Raw genomic sequence first — 18,382 nt, forward strand, 5'->3', positions numbered from 1 at the left:
TCCTGTCTCTTTCAAGGAGGACATACTTCTTTGCATTCTGAGGCATGTGTAGAGTGTGGTGGGGGTGCATATCCTAGCAAGAATAGAAGCAGGACAAGGAGCAAAAAGATTTTTATAGAGTCTTTCAGTTTTCCTGTCTCAAAAAGATGTACATACATTTCAATAAGACAGAGGACGAACTTACTAGTTTTCTAAGGTAAATATTCCAAGGAGAGGAGGGGGAGGGAGGTCTTTTCCCTTATTTTCACCAAGGCCAATTAATCCTTCTATTTTTAACTTGTATTTGCTCTTACAGATGCACTTGGTACACTGGCTTATGCTTATTCAAAGTAAAGCTGGAAAATGGCGAAGGCGGGTGGGAGGTACAGGCTTCCAGTTTTGGCTTGAATAAGTCCCAGCCAAAGTGAAAGGCCCAGCACAGGGAATATAGTCCATGGTGTTGTAATCACCTGTGGTGACAGGTGTTAGCTACGCTTGTGGTGAGCACAGCCTAACATTGTAGGGGCCCAGGGCAGGCCACCCCAAAATGTACCACAATGGCATATTGATTATATTGAATCAAAGCTACTTGGGAAACAGTCATTGTCAGGACACTCAGACGCTCCTCTGTCCCTCTGAAAGCAGGAAACAAATCTCCTGTATGGAAAAGTACCCTCCCTGTACCAAGAAGAGAAAAAACACCTGAGGCCTCCTGGGTGGCTCAGTTGGTTAAGTGTCCAACTTCGGCTCAGGTCATGATCTCATGGTTTCTGAGCTTGAACCCCACTTTGGGCTCTACATTGACAGTACATGGGATTCTCTGTCTCTCTGCCCCTCACTCACTTGCACCCTCTCTCTCTCTCAACAATAAATTTAAAAAATTAAAAAAAAAAGAGGGTTAGAAAAAAGAAAGAAAGAAAAAAGACACTCTATCATCTGAGAAAAGGACTTTAAAATTGAGAAAGCTGTAGAAATAAACTTTGTTACTTTTTTTTTTTTTTTACTAATTTACTACCTCAGCCCAAATTCCACTTAGAATTCCTTACTCATTACGGCTCCTATATACCTGTTTTCCTTCTCCCGTAAATTCCTCTCAAATGGATCGCCTCTTTGTTTCAATATATAAAAACTGCCTGCCTTGGTCATTTCTTTAGGCCTCAATTTCATTATTGGACCTCTGTGCACACATAAGAAAACTGTTCGTTTTCCCCTCTTGTTAATCTGTCTCGTGTAAACTGAATTCTTAGTCCAGCTAGAAGAAGTTGAAGGGCAGAGGAAGATTTCTCTCCTTGACTGCAATGTGCAAATGTGTCTGATCAGTATGTTGTATACCTGAAGCTAAGGTAACATTGTGTGTCAACTTTACCTCAATTTTTTTAAAAAGAGTAAAATTTGTGGATATTGTAGACTTGGCAATAGAACTTAAATAAATTCAGTAGTTTTTTTTTTTTTTAAAGTAAAAGTGGGATGCCTGGGGGGCTCAGTCAGTTAAACATCTGACTCTAGACTTTGGCTCAGGTCATGATCTCACAGTTCTTGAGTTCAAGTCCCAAGTCGGGCTCTGCACTGACACTGTAGAGCCTACTTGGGATTCTCTCTCTTTCCTTCTCTTTCTGTCCCAGTCCTACTCTCTCTCTTAAAATAAATAAATAAAGTTTTAAAAAAAAGTCAAACTGTTTTCTGTCTTTTCTGATATGAAGAACAAAGGCAAAAGGAAATACAGATAAAATGAAATTTCCTTATAACTTGCAGCTCCTGGACAAATACTTGTGACAGGTAGAGTTTGACATTCTTCCTACTGTCTTAAGGTTAATACCTTGTTAGAGGCAAAAACAACCTTAACTTGACAACAGTCCTGGAAGTCTTCTTTAACATATGAAAATCCTTTGGGAAATTTCCTTTGTCTTTACTCGTCCCAAATTAAAAGTATATAATCAATCACTCCTCCCAACCCCAGTGAAGCTCTTTCTGCCCACAGCTCTTATCCCTGTGCTTTAATAAAACCACCTTTTTTGCACCAAAAAACATCCTAAGAATTCTTTCTTGACCGTTTGCTCATGGGCCCCACATCAAATCACATCATTTCCCACATTTTGTGGAGAGGACTCTGAGTTGGCAGGATTTAAAATCTCCTTTCACTACCAAAAATCCCCTTTATCTGGACATTTGTCTCAGGAAACACACATTCAGCTTTATTAGAAACTGCTAGTCAGGGGGCGCCTGGGTGGCTCAGTGGGTTGGGCGTCCGACTTTGGCTCAGGTCATGATCTCACGGTTTGTGGGGTTCGAGTCCCACGTCGGGCTCTGTGCTGACAGCTAGCTCAGAGCCTGGAGCCTGTTTCAGGTTTTGTGTCTCCGTCTGTCTCTGACCCTCCCCTGCTCACACTGTCTCTCTCCCTCTTTCAGAAATAAAAAGAAAGAAAGAAAGAAAGAAAGAAAGAAAGAAAGAAAGAAAGAAAGAAAGAAAGAAAGAAAGAAAGAAAGAAACTGCTAGACAGTTTTCAAAAAAGGCAGTGTAATTTTAGGATTAAAAGGCAAGAACGAGGAAAGGGTGAACGGACAGGATTAGAATTGGCTGTTGGGACTGATGTGGGGTCACTGAGAACAGTGGTCAAGAAAGAATTCTTGAGATGTTTCTGGTACAAAAGTCCTGGGCCAGGACCCGTGGGTAGAAAGAGCTGCACTGGGATTGTGAGGTGCGATTGATGATATATTTTTCAGTAAGAGGCGCGTAGAGATGATGGAAGTCCCTAAAGGGATTTCCTTATGTTAAAGAAGACTTCCAGGATCCTGGGGTTCTGGCTGTTGTCAAGATAAGGTTGCTTCTAGTCTCTAGCAAAGCATTAACATTAAGGCAACTGTGAGTTCCTTGAGGCATATTACATTGTGCCTGTCTCTGGTATTAGTAGATGGCACGTTGTAAGGAAATTTAATTGTATCTACATTTCTCTTGCCTTGTTTCTCATCGGGAGGACTCGCCAGCTGTCCCTGTGGGACTCAGGAAAAACAGACCAAGGCAGATTGAGCACTAGGTGTATGAAATTAGTTGACAATCCCATTACCCGGTTACTGTTAGTGATCCTACTTAAAGCTTCATGTCTAATAGAATAGGAAATAATAGGTTTTGCTATTCATGGATGGCTTTCTGCCTCCATGACCTCCTGAGATTTTTATTCACTCAGGAATTGCTCAGTTAAAATCACTTCTACTCACAAACTTATGTATAGCAGAAACTAGGGCCAAGGGGGTGGGAAATCCTCAGAGAATAGTGTGTAAGAATTAAGACACTTTCTAGAAATATCAGCAGAAGCCTGGCAGATCACTACTGATAGGGATTATGAGCATCACAATAAGGGGACATATTGCTAATTCTAGATACTACTGAGACAGAGAAATGTTTGGGTGCATGACTGATCCCTAAGTGGAAGCACATTTGGAGCTCCAGATATGGTGACTTAACCTGTCACAGTGGGTCAAGGCATGGGCCCAAAGAGTTGCCCTCAGAGGACAGTTCTTATGCATGAGTACTGATGAGGGAGCACAAGGCCAGTGGAAGGCAAAGTACAGTCACTGCCCCGGGTGGGATGTTTGATATCCCTTGGACAGTCCCCACTACCCCAAAACAGGAAAGGACAAAAACAAACAAAAAAACAAACAAAAAAACAAAAAAAAACCCCAGTGGTTAAACTGATAAAAGTTTCCACCAGTTTACAAGAAAAAGGCAATCCCATCAATAGCCTAAAGTCCAGGAACTCCCTACTGTCTTAATGTTAATGCTTTGCTAAACGGAAAAACAATCTTAGCTTGACAATAGCTAGGCCTCCTGTAAGTCTTTAGCGTATGAAAGTCTCTTTAGAAACTTCCTTTTGACTCTACCTCTTCCAACCCCATAGTGTATAATGAGCCAGTCTTCACAACCCCAGTGCAGCTCTTTCTGCCCATGGGCCCTGTCCCTGTGCTTTAATAAAATCACCTTTTTGCACCAAAGATGTCTTGAAGAGCTCTTTCTTGGCTTTCAGCTCCGAACCTCCACAAACCCCTCATCACCCCAAAACCTCATCAGGTATAGTGTAAGCCCTGGCTTTTTTGTTTTTCTTTTTGGTAATGCAAATCCCTGACAGTTTAAGCTTTGGTTTGGAGAGGCGTTCTTTCAAAGAGAGATCCACTTCCAAGACGGCTTTCTAGAATAAGCACACTGCCAGCCACATGGTAAAGGGCCAGGCAGCCTCCAGCACTGACTCCTTTGTTTTAGAGATCTTTGGTGATTTCCTTAGCCGATATCTTGGGCTGCTTGTTTTTTTGCTTCCCTTGCTTTAAATGTGTGCTCTTCAATTTTAAATTCACCAGCAAAGAGGGAGTCCCCAGACCCTGGGCACCCACCCTGTCCCTGATGAAAGCAGAACCCCAGGCCTCTGCTCTCTTTTTCTTCCCCACCCTTGACCTCACAATGTGACCTCAGAGGATTGTGTAATTTCCAGGTCTTGTAACAAATCTTTGTTTTCTCAGAGTTTCCTGATGATTGCTGCTGAAGGGTGTCTTGCAGTCATAATAACCACAAAGGTTGGTCCAGCCCTAACATTGGTTTGGAAAGGGTAGACATCTGTGGGGAGCTCCTGGGAGTCCAGATGAGGGTCCCCACGCATTCCTAGCCAATTGCAATACTATAGATGGCCCGAGACCATACAAACCCCTGGAACTTCCTGGTAATCACAAGATTCCCACCATATAGGAGGGATTTGTCAGTACGAGACCCAGAATAACACACCTGTTCTAAAAGAGTAGGATCCTGTGGGATTGTTGTGTAGGTTATAGCCTGAAACCAAAATTGTCCCTCAAACCTTATCATATTGGAAAGGACTTGCTAGTCCAAATAGGGACAGTAGAGGGAGCATTTTCTCAGGGGATTGGATATGGCTGGAAAACAGCCTACAGGGATCCCAGAGCTGTAGGAGAATTCACGAATTATTCTAATACATAACCATCATCATCACAGGGCTTTTGCTTTTATTTAGGAAACGCTGTTGGATATTGGTTATGGAAGGCGAGGTCTTTGCGAACCAGTGTGCCAGCCTGTAAGGGGACCAGCTAATGGGGCCGAGGAGGAAATTGGGGGAGAGGTACCACCTGCATAAACGCTCATGGCCCTTCACAGGCAAACGTGCCAAAGATAACTCAGAGATACTTCTTCGTGGTGCATCTGGCTATAATTGGCCAGAAGAAAAACACCACTTTCATTGAGTGAAGTGGGTTACAAGTGGTTACCATGGGCTACAAGTCCAGAAAACATTAACTTATGATAAAAATTTCCTCTGCACCCCAAAGTTTAATATGCAAAGTGTATTGTGGAATTAAAAATGTGATATGATAGAATCAACGTCATTGATCATGTAAAATAACAGAAAATAGAATTAATTAAAACAGGGGCTAATGAAGGTTTGGGGTGACGGCGGGGAGGTCCAGAGCCAACAGCCAAGAAAGAATTCTTGAAGACGTCGTTGGTGCAAAAAGGTGATTTTTATTAAAGCACAGGGACAGGACCCATGAGCAGAAAAATTTGCACTGGGGTCCTGATGGGTAACTCATTATATGCAGGTCGGGAGCGGGTCATGGATAGTGTAAATTTCCAAGGAATTTTGGAAACAAGGTTTCCAGGACCTCGAGGGGCTAGCTGTTGTTAGGGAAACACCGTTTATCACTGTTTAATAAAACCTCAGTCATGTGACCTTTCAGATGTGGAGGGCGGGGGGCATAAGCGTGGAGCAGGGTTGCCAGCATATATCCTGGGGTAGTTGAGATAAAGGAAGTAGACTTACAGGATCCTTGAAGTTGGGACAATGTTAAGCCAAGGTTCTCTTTTGGCCTCCGCAGTGTCATCCTTGAGGCAGCTGAACTCCTAGGGGGAGGTCACTCTGACAATTTCAAGGACTTGTCAGTGGGCTGTAGGCAGTAAGATAATTTAATTTTTCATTTACCTTAGTTTCCCACATGACCATGGCAAGCACTTAACCCCCTTTCCTTTGTTCGTGGGTAGCCATGAGGGTCAGAGGAATAGCACATGTATTCCATCCTGGGGAGAGGGGCGGGATGGAGAGTATATGCAAACCTGTATTTTGCCCTCAGCTTTCCCCAACCTCCCTCATCAGAGGCTTCACATAAGCCTTTGCTTATGAAAATTCATAATTTGCATGCAGCTTCTACTACAGAAATCAGGGTAGTGCACGATATGGGAAACAAAGGCAGAAAAAATGACAGATAAAATTAAATGTCCTTATAACCTGCAGCCAGTTGACAAATACTTGAAGCAGACAGAGTGTAATATTCTTCCAGGAAATCCCTAACGTCTTAATATTAATACTTTGCTAGAGGGAAAAACAACCGTAGCTTGACAATAGCTAGGCCTCCAGGATCCTGTGAGTCTTCTTCAGCACATGAAAATCGCTTTGGAAACTTCCTTTTAACTTTACCGCCCCCAACTCCTAAGTATATAATCAGTCTCTTCGCACAGTCCGGTCCTGGGGCAGCTCTTACTGCCCACAGGTCCTGTCCCCATGCTTTAATAAAATCAACTTTTTTTTTTTTTCACTGAAGGTATCTCAAGGATTCTTTCTTGGCCAACAGCTCTGAAACCCCACCACTCTAAAACCCCATCAGTGTGGGTCCCCATCGTTGAGGATATGGCAAGCACAGACGTCTGTATGGTACTGAAGAGGAACACAGCAGTGAGGAGGAACTAGCGTTGAGAACACACGTGCCCTTCGATACAATCTTTGTGTGTGAGGAGTGGAGTTAGAGTATTATCTTAGGGATATATTACCGAGCTTGAGCACATCACAGATTCTCGTCCGGAAGGTTGAGATAAGCCACAGGAAACAGATGGCCAACACAGGGCTCTGGGCAATGGTTTCTTCATGCATCACACATCAGAGCAGGTCACTGTCTTTGAACCCTGTAAACTAGAGACCACACCCCAGAGGGGACAATCACCCATTTGTGTGTACTGAGGAGATGCAAAGGTAGGAAGAAACGTTTTCTCATCTTTACCACATGCTTGCTCTCTGAGAAGGCATCTAGGTGGGAGGTGCACAAGCATCAAGACTCTGGGGCTCTCTGTAAGTTGAGCTAGAGGAAATTCGTGAATGGAAAAATCTTGCTTGACATCTTGCTGTGAGTGGGCAGTTGCTTTTGCTTCTGGAATACGAGCAGAAGGTAAATATCTGGCTTTCAGTCTTACAAGGCTTAGACTCTCTGCTTTAGGATCAATAACTGTGTGTACATTGCCAAAGATAGGCAGCTGTAGCTCCATCTAGATTATTCTGAGCTGGCTGCTTGGGTAGGTAATGGGAACCAGGATATAAGGAAAAATCTGGGTTATGCCCAAGAAACAAATTCCCCTGTTCCTGGTATTTTGATATGGAACAAGGAAGATTTTTATTTATTTATTAAAAATTTTTAAAAAATGTTTATTTATTTTTGAGACAGAGCATGAGCAGGGGAGAGACAGAAAGAGAGAGAGAGACACATAGAACTCAAAGCAATCTCCAGGCTCTGAGCTGTCAGCACAGAGCCTGACATGGGGCTCGAACTCATGGACCGTGAGATCATGACCTGAGCTGAAAGCTCAACCGACTGAGCCACCCAGGCGCCCCACAAGGAAGATATGTAAAAGTGAATCTGGGGCGTCTGGGTGGCTCAGTTGGTTAAGGGCCCGACTTCAGCTCAAGTCATGATCTGGTGATTCGTGGGTTCGAAGCCTGTGTCGGGCTCTGTGCTGACAGCTTGGAGCCTGGAGTCTGCTTCAGATGCTGTGTCTCCCTCTCTCTCTACCCTTCCCCTGCTCATGCTCTGTCTCTCTCTCAAAAATGAATAAAAAAGATATTTAAAAGTGAATCAGTGCTGCTGGGGCTCCTAGGTGGCTCAGTCACTTGAGTGGCTGACTTTGGCTTAAGTCACAAATGTTGCATTTTGTGGGTATGAGCTCTGCATGGGGATTGTTGCTGTCAGGATGGGCCTGCTTTGGTCCTCTGTCCCGCCCTCTATCTGCTCCGACCCCGCTTGCACTCTCTCTCTGTCTCTCTCTCTCTCTCTCTCTCTTTCTGTCTCTTTCTCTCTCCCAAAAATAAATAAACCTTAAAAAAAAAGTGAATCAATGCTGAGAAGTGTTTTCTTTCCTGGTGTCAACAGCAACCCAGGGACATTTGAGGCAGAGACAGCCCAGGACTACATGATAAACCTTCCTGAGATTGACAGCGTAACCCAACCACACTGGCCGGGTAACTGGGTTTTGCCCTCCCAGCAGCAGAAGAGTCTGCTGCTCTTCCTGAAGGGGCAGCCCCAGGTCTTAGGGGTGAGTAGACCCAAGACCAGAGTGCAGGCTGTGGGGAGGGGAAGGTTTCCCGACCCAAGACTGGGGTTTCCTCACAGTATCCCCATTCTCCAGATCATTGATTGTGGTCATGAACTGAACGTAATCATCCTGAAGTGCACAGACCTTACAGATTCAGGAAGAAATGGTGTAAAGCTGTCCATCATTCGAATAAAAAAAAAAATCTCTCTACTTAGGTAGCAATTACATGAATAAATACTTTAAGGCTAAAGTCAATGTCCTGCATTGGACAAGGAAAAAGATTTTGATATGTAGACTGTAACCTTCCTGGGACTTCCTCAAGCCTGGGGTCTCAGCGGCGGGAAAGAAGTTACTGTGTACTGGTCTGAGAAAGAGTCTTCCTCCTGAGAAGCTGCTCCTCATAGGATGTCTCTAACCCTCCAGGTGGCTCAGATCCTGATTGGGCTGACAATGCTGTGCCTGGGTGTGACAATCAGTTTGCCTCCAAATGACTGTGAACTTCTATTTTGCTTTACCACTAAAATAGGCTATCACCTATGGGGACCCTTCTCTGTGAGTATTAGTGATTATTCTAGTGTTTCAAATGTTTCAGGAGTCTGCAAGACCTTTATCTTTCTCTCTCAAGAATCCATGCACTGCTGTTTAGGTCCTAAGCTTGGGCTGACTGGGTAGATAATACTGGTAGGGGAGTGGGAGCAGCCAGGGGGATGGTGCAAGCTCTGAGTGAGTTTTCTCTCTTTGGTCAGTTCTTCATATCGGGAGCGTTGTCCATTGCTGCTGGAAGGAAAGTAACCAAGGGTTTGGTAAGTGTTTCATTGCTGAGGCTCAGACAGGTCTAGTGAAACAAGGAACTGTTCGGCTACCAGGCTAAGGCACCTAGAACTTGCTGGTTCTTTAGAGAAGGACCCTAGAGGTGCTCTTGGGAGGGCCCTAGAAGCGCTTCCTCTGTGGCACTTAGGCAAGAATGATGGGCTCAGCTCTGTGCTCCATGATAAGCCATGTGCCACATGCTCACTGAGGGCACTCACTCGCTGAGGGAGTCAAAACCACAACTATACCAGAAGGTCCTCCTTTAAACTGGGGAAGATCCCCCAAGTAAATTCCCAAACTCAACTCAGATGAGCTGAATGTCCCCGACTGACATATCTAACCTGGGAAGAATGTGAGAAAGGTTTGCAACAGCTCTTCTCTTGATCTTATTCTTCTTCAGATCCAAGGCAGCCTGGGAATGAATGCAGTCAGTGCCACTGTAGCAGCCATAGGCGTAGGTGTGATACTTCTTGAAGAAATAGTTATATATTACGGAATGATGTGGAATTCTCCCTATGCAATAGCAGTTACAGTAAGTATATCCTGTCCCAGTCATGAAAATCCATAGACTGGTTTTCTCCAAAATCTTCTCTGTAAATTCTTACTATGGATCTGACCATGGCCATCGCTTATTTAGATGCTGGACACTCTCCTGAAGGCTATGGGAGCTAACTCTTTGTGTCTTGATGGAAGTACTGAGCAAAAAAAGTTAGCTTTTTAGTTACCATTCATGTCTGAAGGCCCTGATGTGTGGTCAGTGAGTGGAAAATTCTGCAAGAACTCAGTTCTCCCTGGGGCACTTTCCTCTTGATTTGAAAAGCCATCTGAAGACAAAAAGGAAAACTGGTGTTCCTGGTGCTCCATGACTTTCAGGGATTCTGAACACCTAACTGATATGGCTGGGGAGGGTGTGTTAGTATTCTGAATCCCACGGTGCAACCAGAGTGAGGGAGAAGTTCAGGGAGTTAACTGTAGGCTGTCGTGTGTCGTAAGGAACGACTGCAGAGAGACCGAAGGAGACGTATAAAGCCCAAAAGTCTACCCTGGTCATGAAATGTGGGGTGGAAATCAGGCAAACAACCAACCAAAAATCAGTATGGACAAGCCCAAACTTACCTGACGTTCTAGAATTGTGCGTGAAAGAGTGGAATTCCAAAGATCGATTTTCAAGTTGTTTGTTTTATATATTTGAATTGGGAGAAAACTCAGGAATCTGTGCTAAGGAAAGGGGTTCCTGTTGTGACGAGATGAACTCTCACAGATGTGAAATGCCACCAACAATTCTTTCTTCTTACAATATCTGCTTTTCCGTCTTCTATAGCTTGTGGGGTTTTCTGTGTGTTTTCCAGGGCATGCTAACTGGAATGTTGCTCTTGTCTCTGGCGGAAGGCTGTGTTGCTTTGTCCCTCTGCATATTTGTGTGCAGGGCAGCCTGTTCTGTCAACAAGGTGAGTGTTTTGGGTCTCTATGGGTTCTCTCTCTCTCTCCTTCTCTGCTTCTCTGTGTGTGTGTGTCCTCTATTATTTTTGCGGGGAAGATTAGGAAGAGGGAAAATGCTATTCCATGTATAAAGTCTTAATCCTTAAAGGAAGTAGCACAGGTAGCAGTGGAGGGAAATAGCCAACCACACTGAGCCAAAGAACTATCCCTAGACACCGAAGACTCCTCTTTTTCTTGTATGAAGGTCGTTTCTGGCGTTGTTGAAGAGGTGTAAGGAAAGGAAGGTCAAAGCAAGAATAGGAACCTAGACCAGCAAAGTATCAGGATTCGGAAGGAAAGTGCTCAGTGACCATACAGTTTCTAAAGCAAATGAGATGACTTTTCTCTCCCTATTGTTGACTGTAAGAATCTAATGTTCTGATTTTTCCACAGGTGGTGGTTTTCTTACCAAATAACGACAACATCCCCTCTCCTGACCATATATATGATGAGGTCGCATTTCAATAGATCCCTGGGGTGTGGCATTTCCAATCATTTTGACCTATTTAATCTCCCTCAGTTGGCTGTTTACCACATGAGACTAAGACTGAGAATACATCTGTCTGACAGTTCTTAGGTTTATATACTTGGAATCTTGTGGTGACAGAACACAGTATAATAAAGGCTTCTTTTATTTGCTGATGTGGATTATTCTTTGGATTTCCCACCATACCATCTGCCAACGTTTCAAGGAATCAGGAAACAGTGTCATTTTAAGATCTCCAAATCTGTTTAAATGGAAATGAGTTGTTTGATTCCGATTTTCTTGTATCAGTCCAGGTCGTGCCAGATCTTTCACCAGAGGAAAGAAGTCCATGTTGGTTACTTCTCATTCCAACAGCTCTATGTGTCCTAGTTTTTTTAGATTCTGCCCCACTGGATGAAGATCCAGGACATTTCTACTGCCAATGAATTCTTAGCTGGTGTCAAGCAGGATATTACCTATATTTTCGTTCCTATGTTCCTTGATAACACGCTCAGACAAGGGCAGTGTGGTATTCAGAATAATCCCTCCACAAAGCTCTTTAGATCCTGATTCCTAGAACCACTGAATATGTTACATGGCCAATGGGAGTCAAACACTGCAAAAAGAATTAAGAAGCTTACTAATCCTGGACTGTCTCTTGGGCTCGATAGAATCATGTGGGTTCTTAAAAGTAGATAAATTTTCTGGTTGTGGACATGGAGAGTGATGTGACAATCAAAGAGTCAGAGATGCAGCATGAGAAGGGCCTGACCCACCACTCCTGGTTTTGAAGAAGGGGCTGGAGCCAAGGATTGTGATTATATTGGGTCCAGGAGATAATTCAAGAGAATCTCCCTTTTCCTTTTTTTTTTTTTTTTTTTTGAGAGAGAGAGGGCACAAGTGAACGAGGGGCAGAGAATATCCCATGGTGGGCAGAGAGGGAGAGAGAGAAAAGCAGGGCTCACCTGAAGCAGGGCTCGTGTTTACATGAAACAGGGCTTGTGTTTGTTTTTACCTGACGTGGGGCCCGTGCTCAACTGAAGCAGGCCCACGCTTGTCCAACATGGGGCTTGAGCTCACCTGACACAGGGTTTGGGCTCACATGATGTGGTACTCAAACTCACAAGCTCTAAGATCATGACCTGAGCCAAAGTCAGATGCTTAATGACCACCTAGCTGCCCCAGAATCTCCCAGTTTTAAAGTGAGATGCAAACATCCCTTTACTAAGCAGTCCTCACTCATCCTGTTTGAGGAGACACTGGCTTGTCTTCCAGTTAACAAATGATGGATGATACAGATATACACTATGGGAAAAACATAATCATTTAAACCAGTGATGCTGGACCAATAGTCTTATGTGATTTAAGCGGGGGGTAAAGGAAAATTGGACCCATAACTCACATCATAAAATAGAGCAATTCCACATGAATAATGGATTAATTTAGAAAAGAAAACCACTGAACGGCTATAAGGCAGTGTAGAATGATATATTACTATGTTGAAGCACAGAAAATTTTCTCAAAAAGGTGCACAGGACTTGCCTGAAATATGTTTTATACAGTCAGGGCAAACTTAATTTTTCAATTAAAAAGAAATATAAAGAGAGTAAAAAATCAAGAAGTAACTTCTTAGAGTATAACTGTAACACACAAAACATCAACAGAATCAATGTGCAGACTCTTTACAGATTGCAACAAACCAATTTAAAAAACAAACTTAGAAAAGGGCAAAAAAATATTAACAGGGACTTCATAGACTAGAACATGCAAATAACAAAGAAGCACAAGAAAATCTGTCTTATCAGTCTTCAGAGAAATGTCAATCAGGTCCATAATGGGGCACAACTTCCAACCAACTAGGGAACCCAGCTCTTGGCTAACATGTAGCCCAATGTGAATATTTACTCTTTATTTTGAAAAAGGCATTTGATTTTTTTAAAAAACACTCTGGAAAACATTTTAAGTTTTCTTATAAGGTTACATACTGCATTTCCTAAGAACCAGTTCTTGCACTCCTAGACAAAGACCCAAGAGTACACTTGTACTCATGTAGACTGGGAGTCAGGCACCGCAAGGGTATCTTAAAGGAAGGATAGTGATAGCAAACAATTGAAACAATGTAAACATTGTTTACGTAAGCATGGTGATATAAACAAATAAATAAATGGACACACACACACACATACATACATACGGAGAAAGGGAGAGAGGAGAATATATACACACTTAGGAACATTATAAAGCAGTGAAAATTAATGAATCACAACTCCATGTGGCAACCTCAATGGGTCTATGATGGGTGAAGTGAGCAAGGGGCCCTAAGTAGAACAAGGAGGGACACACCTGTCAGAGGAAGTAGAGTAATGGCACATATGGTCTATCGTCATGGGGAGATGTCCAGACCATGGACAGAGGGGATTCCGATTATTTCTGAAAATGATAATTAGGCCTACCCAATAATTAACGTTTGAGATCTCCTCGTTATTTTTCTTTTTTTGTTTTGTTTCATTTCTTTCAGTTAATCCAGTTACAAGAATCTTTTTCTATAAACCACCAGGCCATGATTCTTATGAGAATCAATGTGGCTATTTGCAATACCAGCTCCTTTAATGTCTCAGCTCACATTTCACTGGCATAAAGCATGTCAAAGGGGGTTCTCTATTTCCTATGAAAATCTAGTGTTTTATAAAGAATAGTGCAGGGATAGACTCCCCCACAATAGATAGACTCAGGCGTGAACTATAGTCAAACTACTTATGAGTGGTAGTAGTAGATTTTTTATAGCAGTAGATTTTTTTTAAGTTTATTTATTTATTTTTAGAGGGGGAGAGAGAAAGGGAAGGACAGAGAGAGTATGAGAGAGAACTCAGAGCACGCTTTACATGGCAGAGCCCTACGCGGGGCTCGAACTCATGAACTGTGAGACCATAATCTAAGCCGAAACCAAGAGTTGGATGCTCAACTAACTGAGCCACTCAGGCTCCCCTTAGAGCAGTATATCTTATCCTTGCTAAATCTGATTTCTCTCATCTATAGAACAGGGGTAACTATTAGGGGATGGGATGTGGCTGGAGGGTTGCTTTCTCCTCCAAGGGTGTTTCCTTCCGGGTGGGGGGAGAGCTCCAACGGAGCAAAATTTCTAGCTTTTTCTTATCCATCACTTCCTACTTCCACAGAAAGGAAGAAGCAGTTTGTTACAACTGGGAGGAGGAATCAGGCATCACGTAGAGAGTCCCTGCTCCCTCTGGAAGAACGGGCTGCCGCAGGTGACAGCAGAGTCAGCCTGTGTAGGGTCAGCCCTGCCATGACTTTGCATGGTTGTGTCATTCTGAGACCCACTCTTGGGAAATCAAGAAGCCACCAGTTATAAGCCACATCTACCATTGTCAGACTTTTTGATCTTCTTCTGTTTTACTCTATTACTTTTCAAGAGGTTAGAGACATGATAAAGGAAGATAAATAATATTTATTGGACATCCCTCAAGTCTCAATACTTGGCACTCAAGTCCAGACCACTAAAAAGAGAATAGAACTACTATTTTGGGTCGCAGGACAATGCATGTAGATGGTAACTTCTTACAGGGACATGGAGGTTGGAATTACCTTTTTGCTGCCCCATAGAAGGGGTTTCTTCTCAGATAGCCATTCCACTTACAATATCATGGTCCCTTGGTGACTAGTTATATCTAGAAACTATATTAGAACCAATAGGAGATACCTATAACTATTTCTGTATCTCTCTATGTATCAGTGTACCTCTCCATCTATCTATCAAAAGAGGAGAGAGAGATTTATTTTAAAGAGCTGGCTCACATGATTAGCAAGGCTCGCAAGTCCAAAATCTGCAGGGTAGGCCAGTAGTTTGGAGATCTAGCCCAGGGAAGAACAGATGTTGCATTTTGAGTCCAAAGGCAGTCTCCTGCTTTCTCTTGCAAAGTCAGTCTTCTTTCTTTCTTTTTTTTTTTTTTTAGCATTTTATTTATTTATTTTCCACTTCCACTGCTCCAATGATTTTTTTTTACAAATAGTTTATTGTCAAATTAGTTTCCACATAACACCCAGTGCTCATCCCCACAAGTGTCCTCCTCCATGCTCATCCTCCCCCTCCCCCCCACATCCATCAGTCCTCAGTTTTTGTCAGCATTCAAGAGTCTCTCATGGTTTTCCTCTCTCCGTTTCCCCCACCATTTCCGCCCTTCTTCTCCCCCTTGTTCCTCCGTCAAGTTCCTCCTAATCCTCCTATACGTGCAAACATATGGTATTTGTCCTTCTCTGCCTGACTTATTTCGCTCAGCATAACACCCTCAAGGTCCATCCATGTTGCTACACATGGCCAGATTTCATTGTTTCTCATTGCCATGTAGTATTCCATGGTATAGATAAACCACATCTTCTTGATCCATTCGTCTGTTGATGGACACTTAGGCTCTTTCCATGTTTTAGCTATTGTGGAGAGTGCTGCTATGAACATTGGGGTACATGTGCTCCTATGCCTCAGCATTTCTGTATCCCTTGGGTAAATTCCTAGCAGTGCTATTGCTGGGTCATAAGGGAGTTCTATTGTTAGTTTCCTGAGGAACCTCCACACTGTTTTCCAGAGGGGCTGCACCAGTTTACATTCCCACCAATAGTGTAGGAGGGTGCCCGTTTCTCCACATCCTCGCCAGCATCTAGAGTTCTCTGATTTGCTCATTTTAGCCACTCAAAGTCAGTCTTATTTCTATTAAGGCTTTCAACTGCTTGGATGAGGCCTACCCACATTAGGGAGGGTATCAAGTCCACCAACTTAAAAGTGAATCTCCTCTAAAAAATACCATCACAGAAACATCTATGATGACGGTTTGACCAAATAATTGGGTACTGTGGTCCAGCCAAGTTGATATAACAGTAACCATCACAGTAAACCCATGGGAGGGATTTGTCAGTAAAGAAACGAACTAAACATGTCAACAAAGACAGTAGGATTTCGGCTGTCGCAGGAGGAAAAGTGTTCCCCAGCAGGTTTTACACAGCGAGGAGGAGAAAATTATTCTATCCCGCAGCTCAGGACAGTCTTCTGTGTCTTCTGAAGCACTAGTGAGCTTGTAATTCAAATGAGCAGTTTCTGGTCTGGGAAGGTACTCAAGAGGAATGTGCCCTGAGAAGCAACCAGAATAGTGCAAAAAAACTGAATTTGAAACCCCAAGGCTTGTACAGAGGCTCAAGAGTCATACTCAAGGATTATAACTGGGGATGCCTGGGTGGCTCCGTGGGTTGAGCATCTGACTCTATTTTGGCTCAGGTCATGATCCCAGGGTCGTGGGATTGAACCCCATGTCAGGCTCTGTGCTGAACATGGAGCCTGCTTGGGATTCTCTCTCTCTCTCTCTCTCTCTCTCCCTCTCCCTCTGCCTCTCTCTCTCTCGTGCACTTTCTCTCTCTAAAATAAAATTTAAAAAAGATTACATCTGTGCATTTCTTTTTTTTAAAATGTTTTAAAAAATCTATTTCTGAGAGAGAGAGACAGCGTGAGCAGGGGAGGGTCAGAGAGAGAGGGAGATACAGAATTTAAAACAGGCTCCAGGCTCTGAGCTGGCAGTCAGCACACAGCCTGACACGGGGCTCGAACCCACGAACCATGAGATCATGACCTGAGCCAAAATCGGATGCTTAACCGACTGAGCCACCCAGGTGCCCTACATCTGTACATTTCTAAAGAGTATACCAACAGTAGGTAGGCTGATAGACATTTACTATTTCCTGAAGAAACATGCTGGAGAAAGGTTGGTGTTAAGTCTCTAAGGGAAGGCCTTCTGGTGAACACATCCTGCTAGCCTCTCTGTGTCAGAGAAGGAAGGCACAACTTAAGCACCTGTTAAAAGGTGCTTCTACAAAGGAGATGAACTGAAATACATACGAATCTCTATAGCATATGCCTCTGTGGACAGAGATGTGGGAAGAAAATGCTTCTCAGTGCCTGGGGCATTCAAGAGTTAAGAGAGGTGATGTCTTTGAGCACCTGGGTAGCTCAGCTGGTTAAATATCTGACTCTTGACTTTGGCTCAGGTCATGATCTCATGATTTGTGAGTTTGAGCCCCATGTCAGGCTTTGCACTGACAGTGCAGAGGTTGCTTAGGATTCTCTCTCTCTCTCTTGTTCTCTCTGCCTTTCCCCTGCTCTCTCTCAAAAGTAAATAAAATTAAAAGAAAAAGAAAAAGAAAGGCAATGTCTTGAAAAGCTAATGGTAGAGGCATCAGGGACTTAGCAGGGCCTTGAGCCATATATGAAATAAGGGTTTCAGTTTAGGAATTTGGTAAAGGTGACTCTCCAGCAGAAACAAGTGATGTGGTCAGGAAGCCACCATCCAGATAGGCAGGTTTCATGGGCCTAAATAGTCCCTGGTTAGAAACTGGAAACATTTATTATAGCATAGAATTAAAAATGGCTGGAGAGGCGCTGCCAAGACACAGGATCCAAAGACTATATTGCATAGTGGAGACACAAGCCAGAAGTTTATGTCAATAAATCTTAAAACAGGGGCTCCTGAATGGCTGAGTCGGTTAAGCATCTGACTTCGGCTCAGGTCATGATCTTACGGTTCGTGGGTTGGAGCCCTGCGTTGGGCTCTGTCCTGACAGCTCAGAACGTGGAGCCTGCTTTGCATGCTGTGTTTTCCTCTCTTCCCTTCTCCACTCACGCTGTCTCTCTTGTGTCTCAAAAATGAATAAACATTAAAAACATTTTTTAAAAATCTTAAAACAGATGTAGTAAAAGAATGAGAAATCATTGCATTAACCTGGGTCTTCCCTAACTTCCTGTTTTCATCCAGACTTTCTGCTAAAAAAAGAAAGAAAGAAAGAAAGAAAGAAAGAAAGAAAGAAAGAAAGAAAGAAAGAAAGAAAGAAAGAAAGAAAAATTCCTGTAGGCGGAGCTAACAACTTTGGTCACTGGATGGCACGAACAGACCATGTTAGAAGCTGAGCCTGGGTCAGGGAGAAGCATGCCAAGCAAGAATGCAAATCCCCAAGGATGACAGCTGAGGGCAAGATTGGGGGTTCAAGATAGAAAGGGAGAGGGTGAAATGGCAAAACCAAGGAATTCATACTGGGAGAACCAGGAGGCACAGATTTGAGCAATGCCTGGGCGTGTTCTTATGCTGGTGCAGTGCAGGGATGTGGGAGCCTGTAGGCATGACTTCAGATGCTTGGACTCCTCCCCCTCCCCCCACCTCCCTTCCCCCCCTCCAGGGAGGACGAAGGGCCACCATCTGGGAAGGCTCCATCATCCATCAATGTTTCCTTTCATGTCTTCTCCAGTATCGAAT

At 43.5% G+C, this 18,382-nt stretch overlaps 1 protein-coding gene across 3 annotated transcripts; it reads left to right on the plus strand.

The window, feature by feature from the left end:
- The first annotated feature begins 6,942 nt into the window (after positions 1-6,942).
- Positions 6,943-11,251, plus strand: LOC120246201 (membrane-spanning 4-domains subfamily A member 4A-like). 3 transcript variants are annotated; one of them, XM_039253607.1, is made up of 7 exons: positions 6,943-6,992; positions 8,161-8,323; positions 8,747-8,875; positions 9,070-9,126; positions 9,534-9,665; positions 10,483-10,581; positions 11,006-11,251. In XM_039253607.1, exons 1-7 carry the CDS (start codon positions 6,985-6,987, stop codon positions 11,078-11,080), a joined length of 663 nt encoding a protein of 220 aa, XP_039109538.1. In that variant the 5' UTR covers positions 6,943-6,984; the 3' UTR covers positions 11,081-11,251. The 3 variants fall into 3 exon arrangements, with proteins under 3 accessions (XP_039109538.1, XP_039109540.1, XP_039109539.1); XM_039253608.1 differs by lacking the exon at positions 6,943-6,992 and adding an exon at positions 7,046-7,185; XM_039253609.1 differs by lacking the exon at positions 9,070-9,126.
- Positions 11,252-18,382: the final 7,131 nt, after the last annotated feature.

This window comes from Hyaena hyaena, unplaced genomic scaffold (assembly GCF_003009895.1).
Source record: "Hyaena hyaena isolate Hyena2069 unplaced genomic scaffold, ASM300989v1 scaffold_456, whole genome shotgun sequence".
Classification (NCBI taxonomy): Eukaryota; Metazoa; Chordata; class Mammalia; order Carnivora; family Hyaenidae; genus Hyaena; species Hyaena hyaena.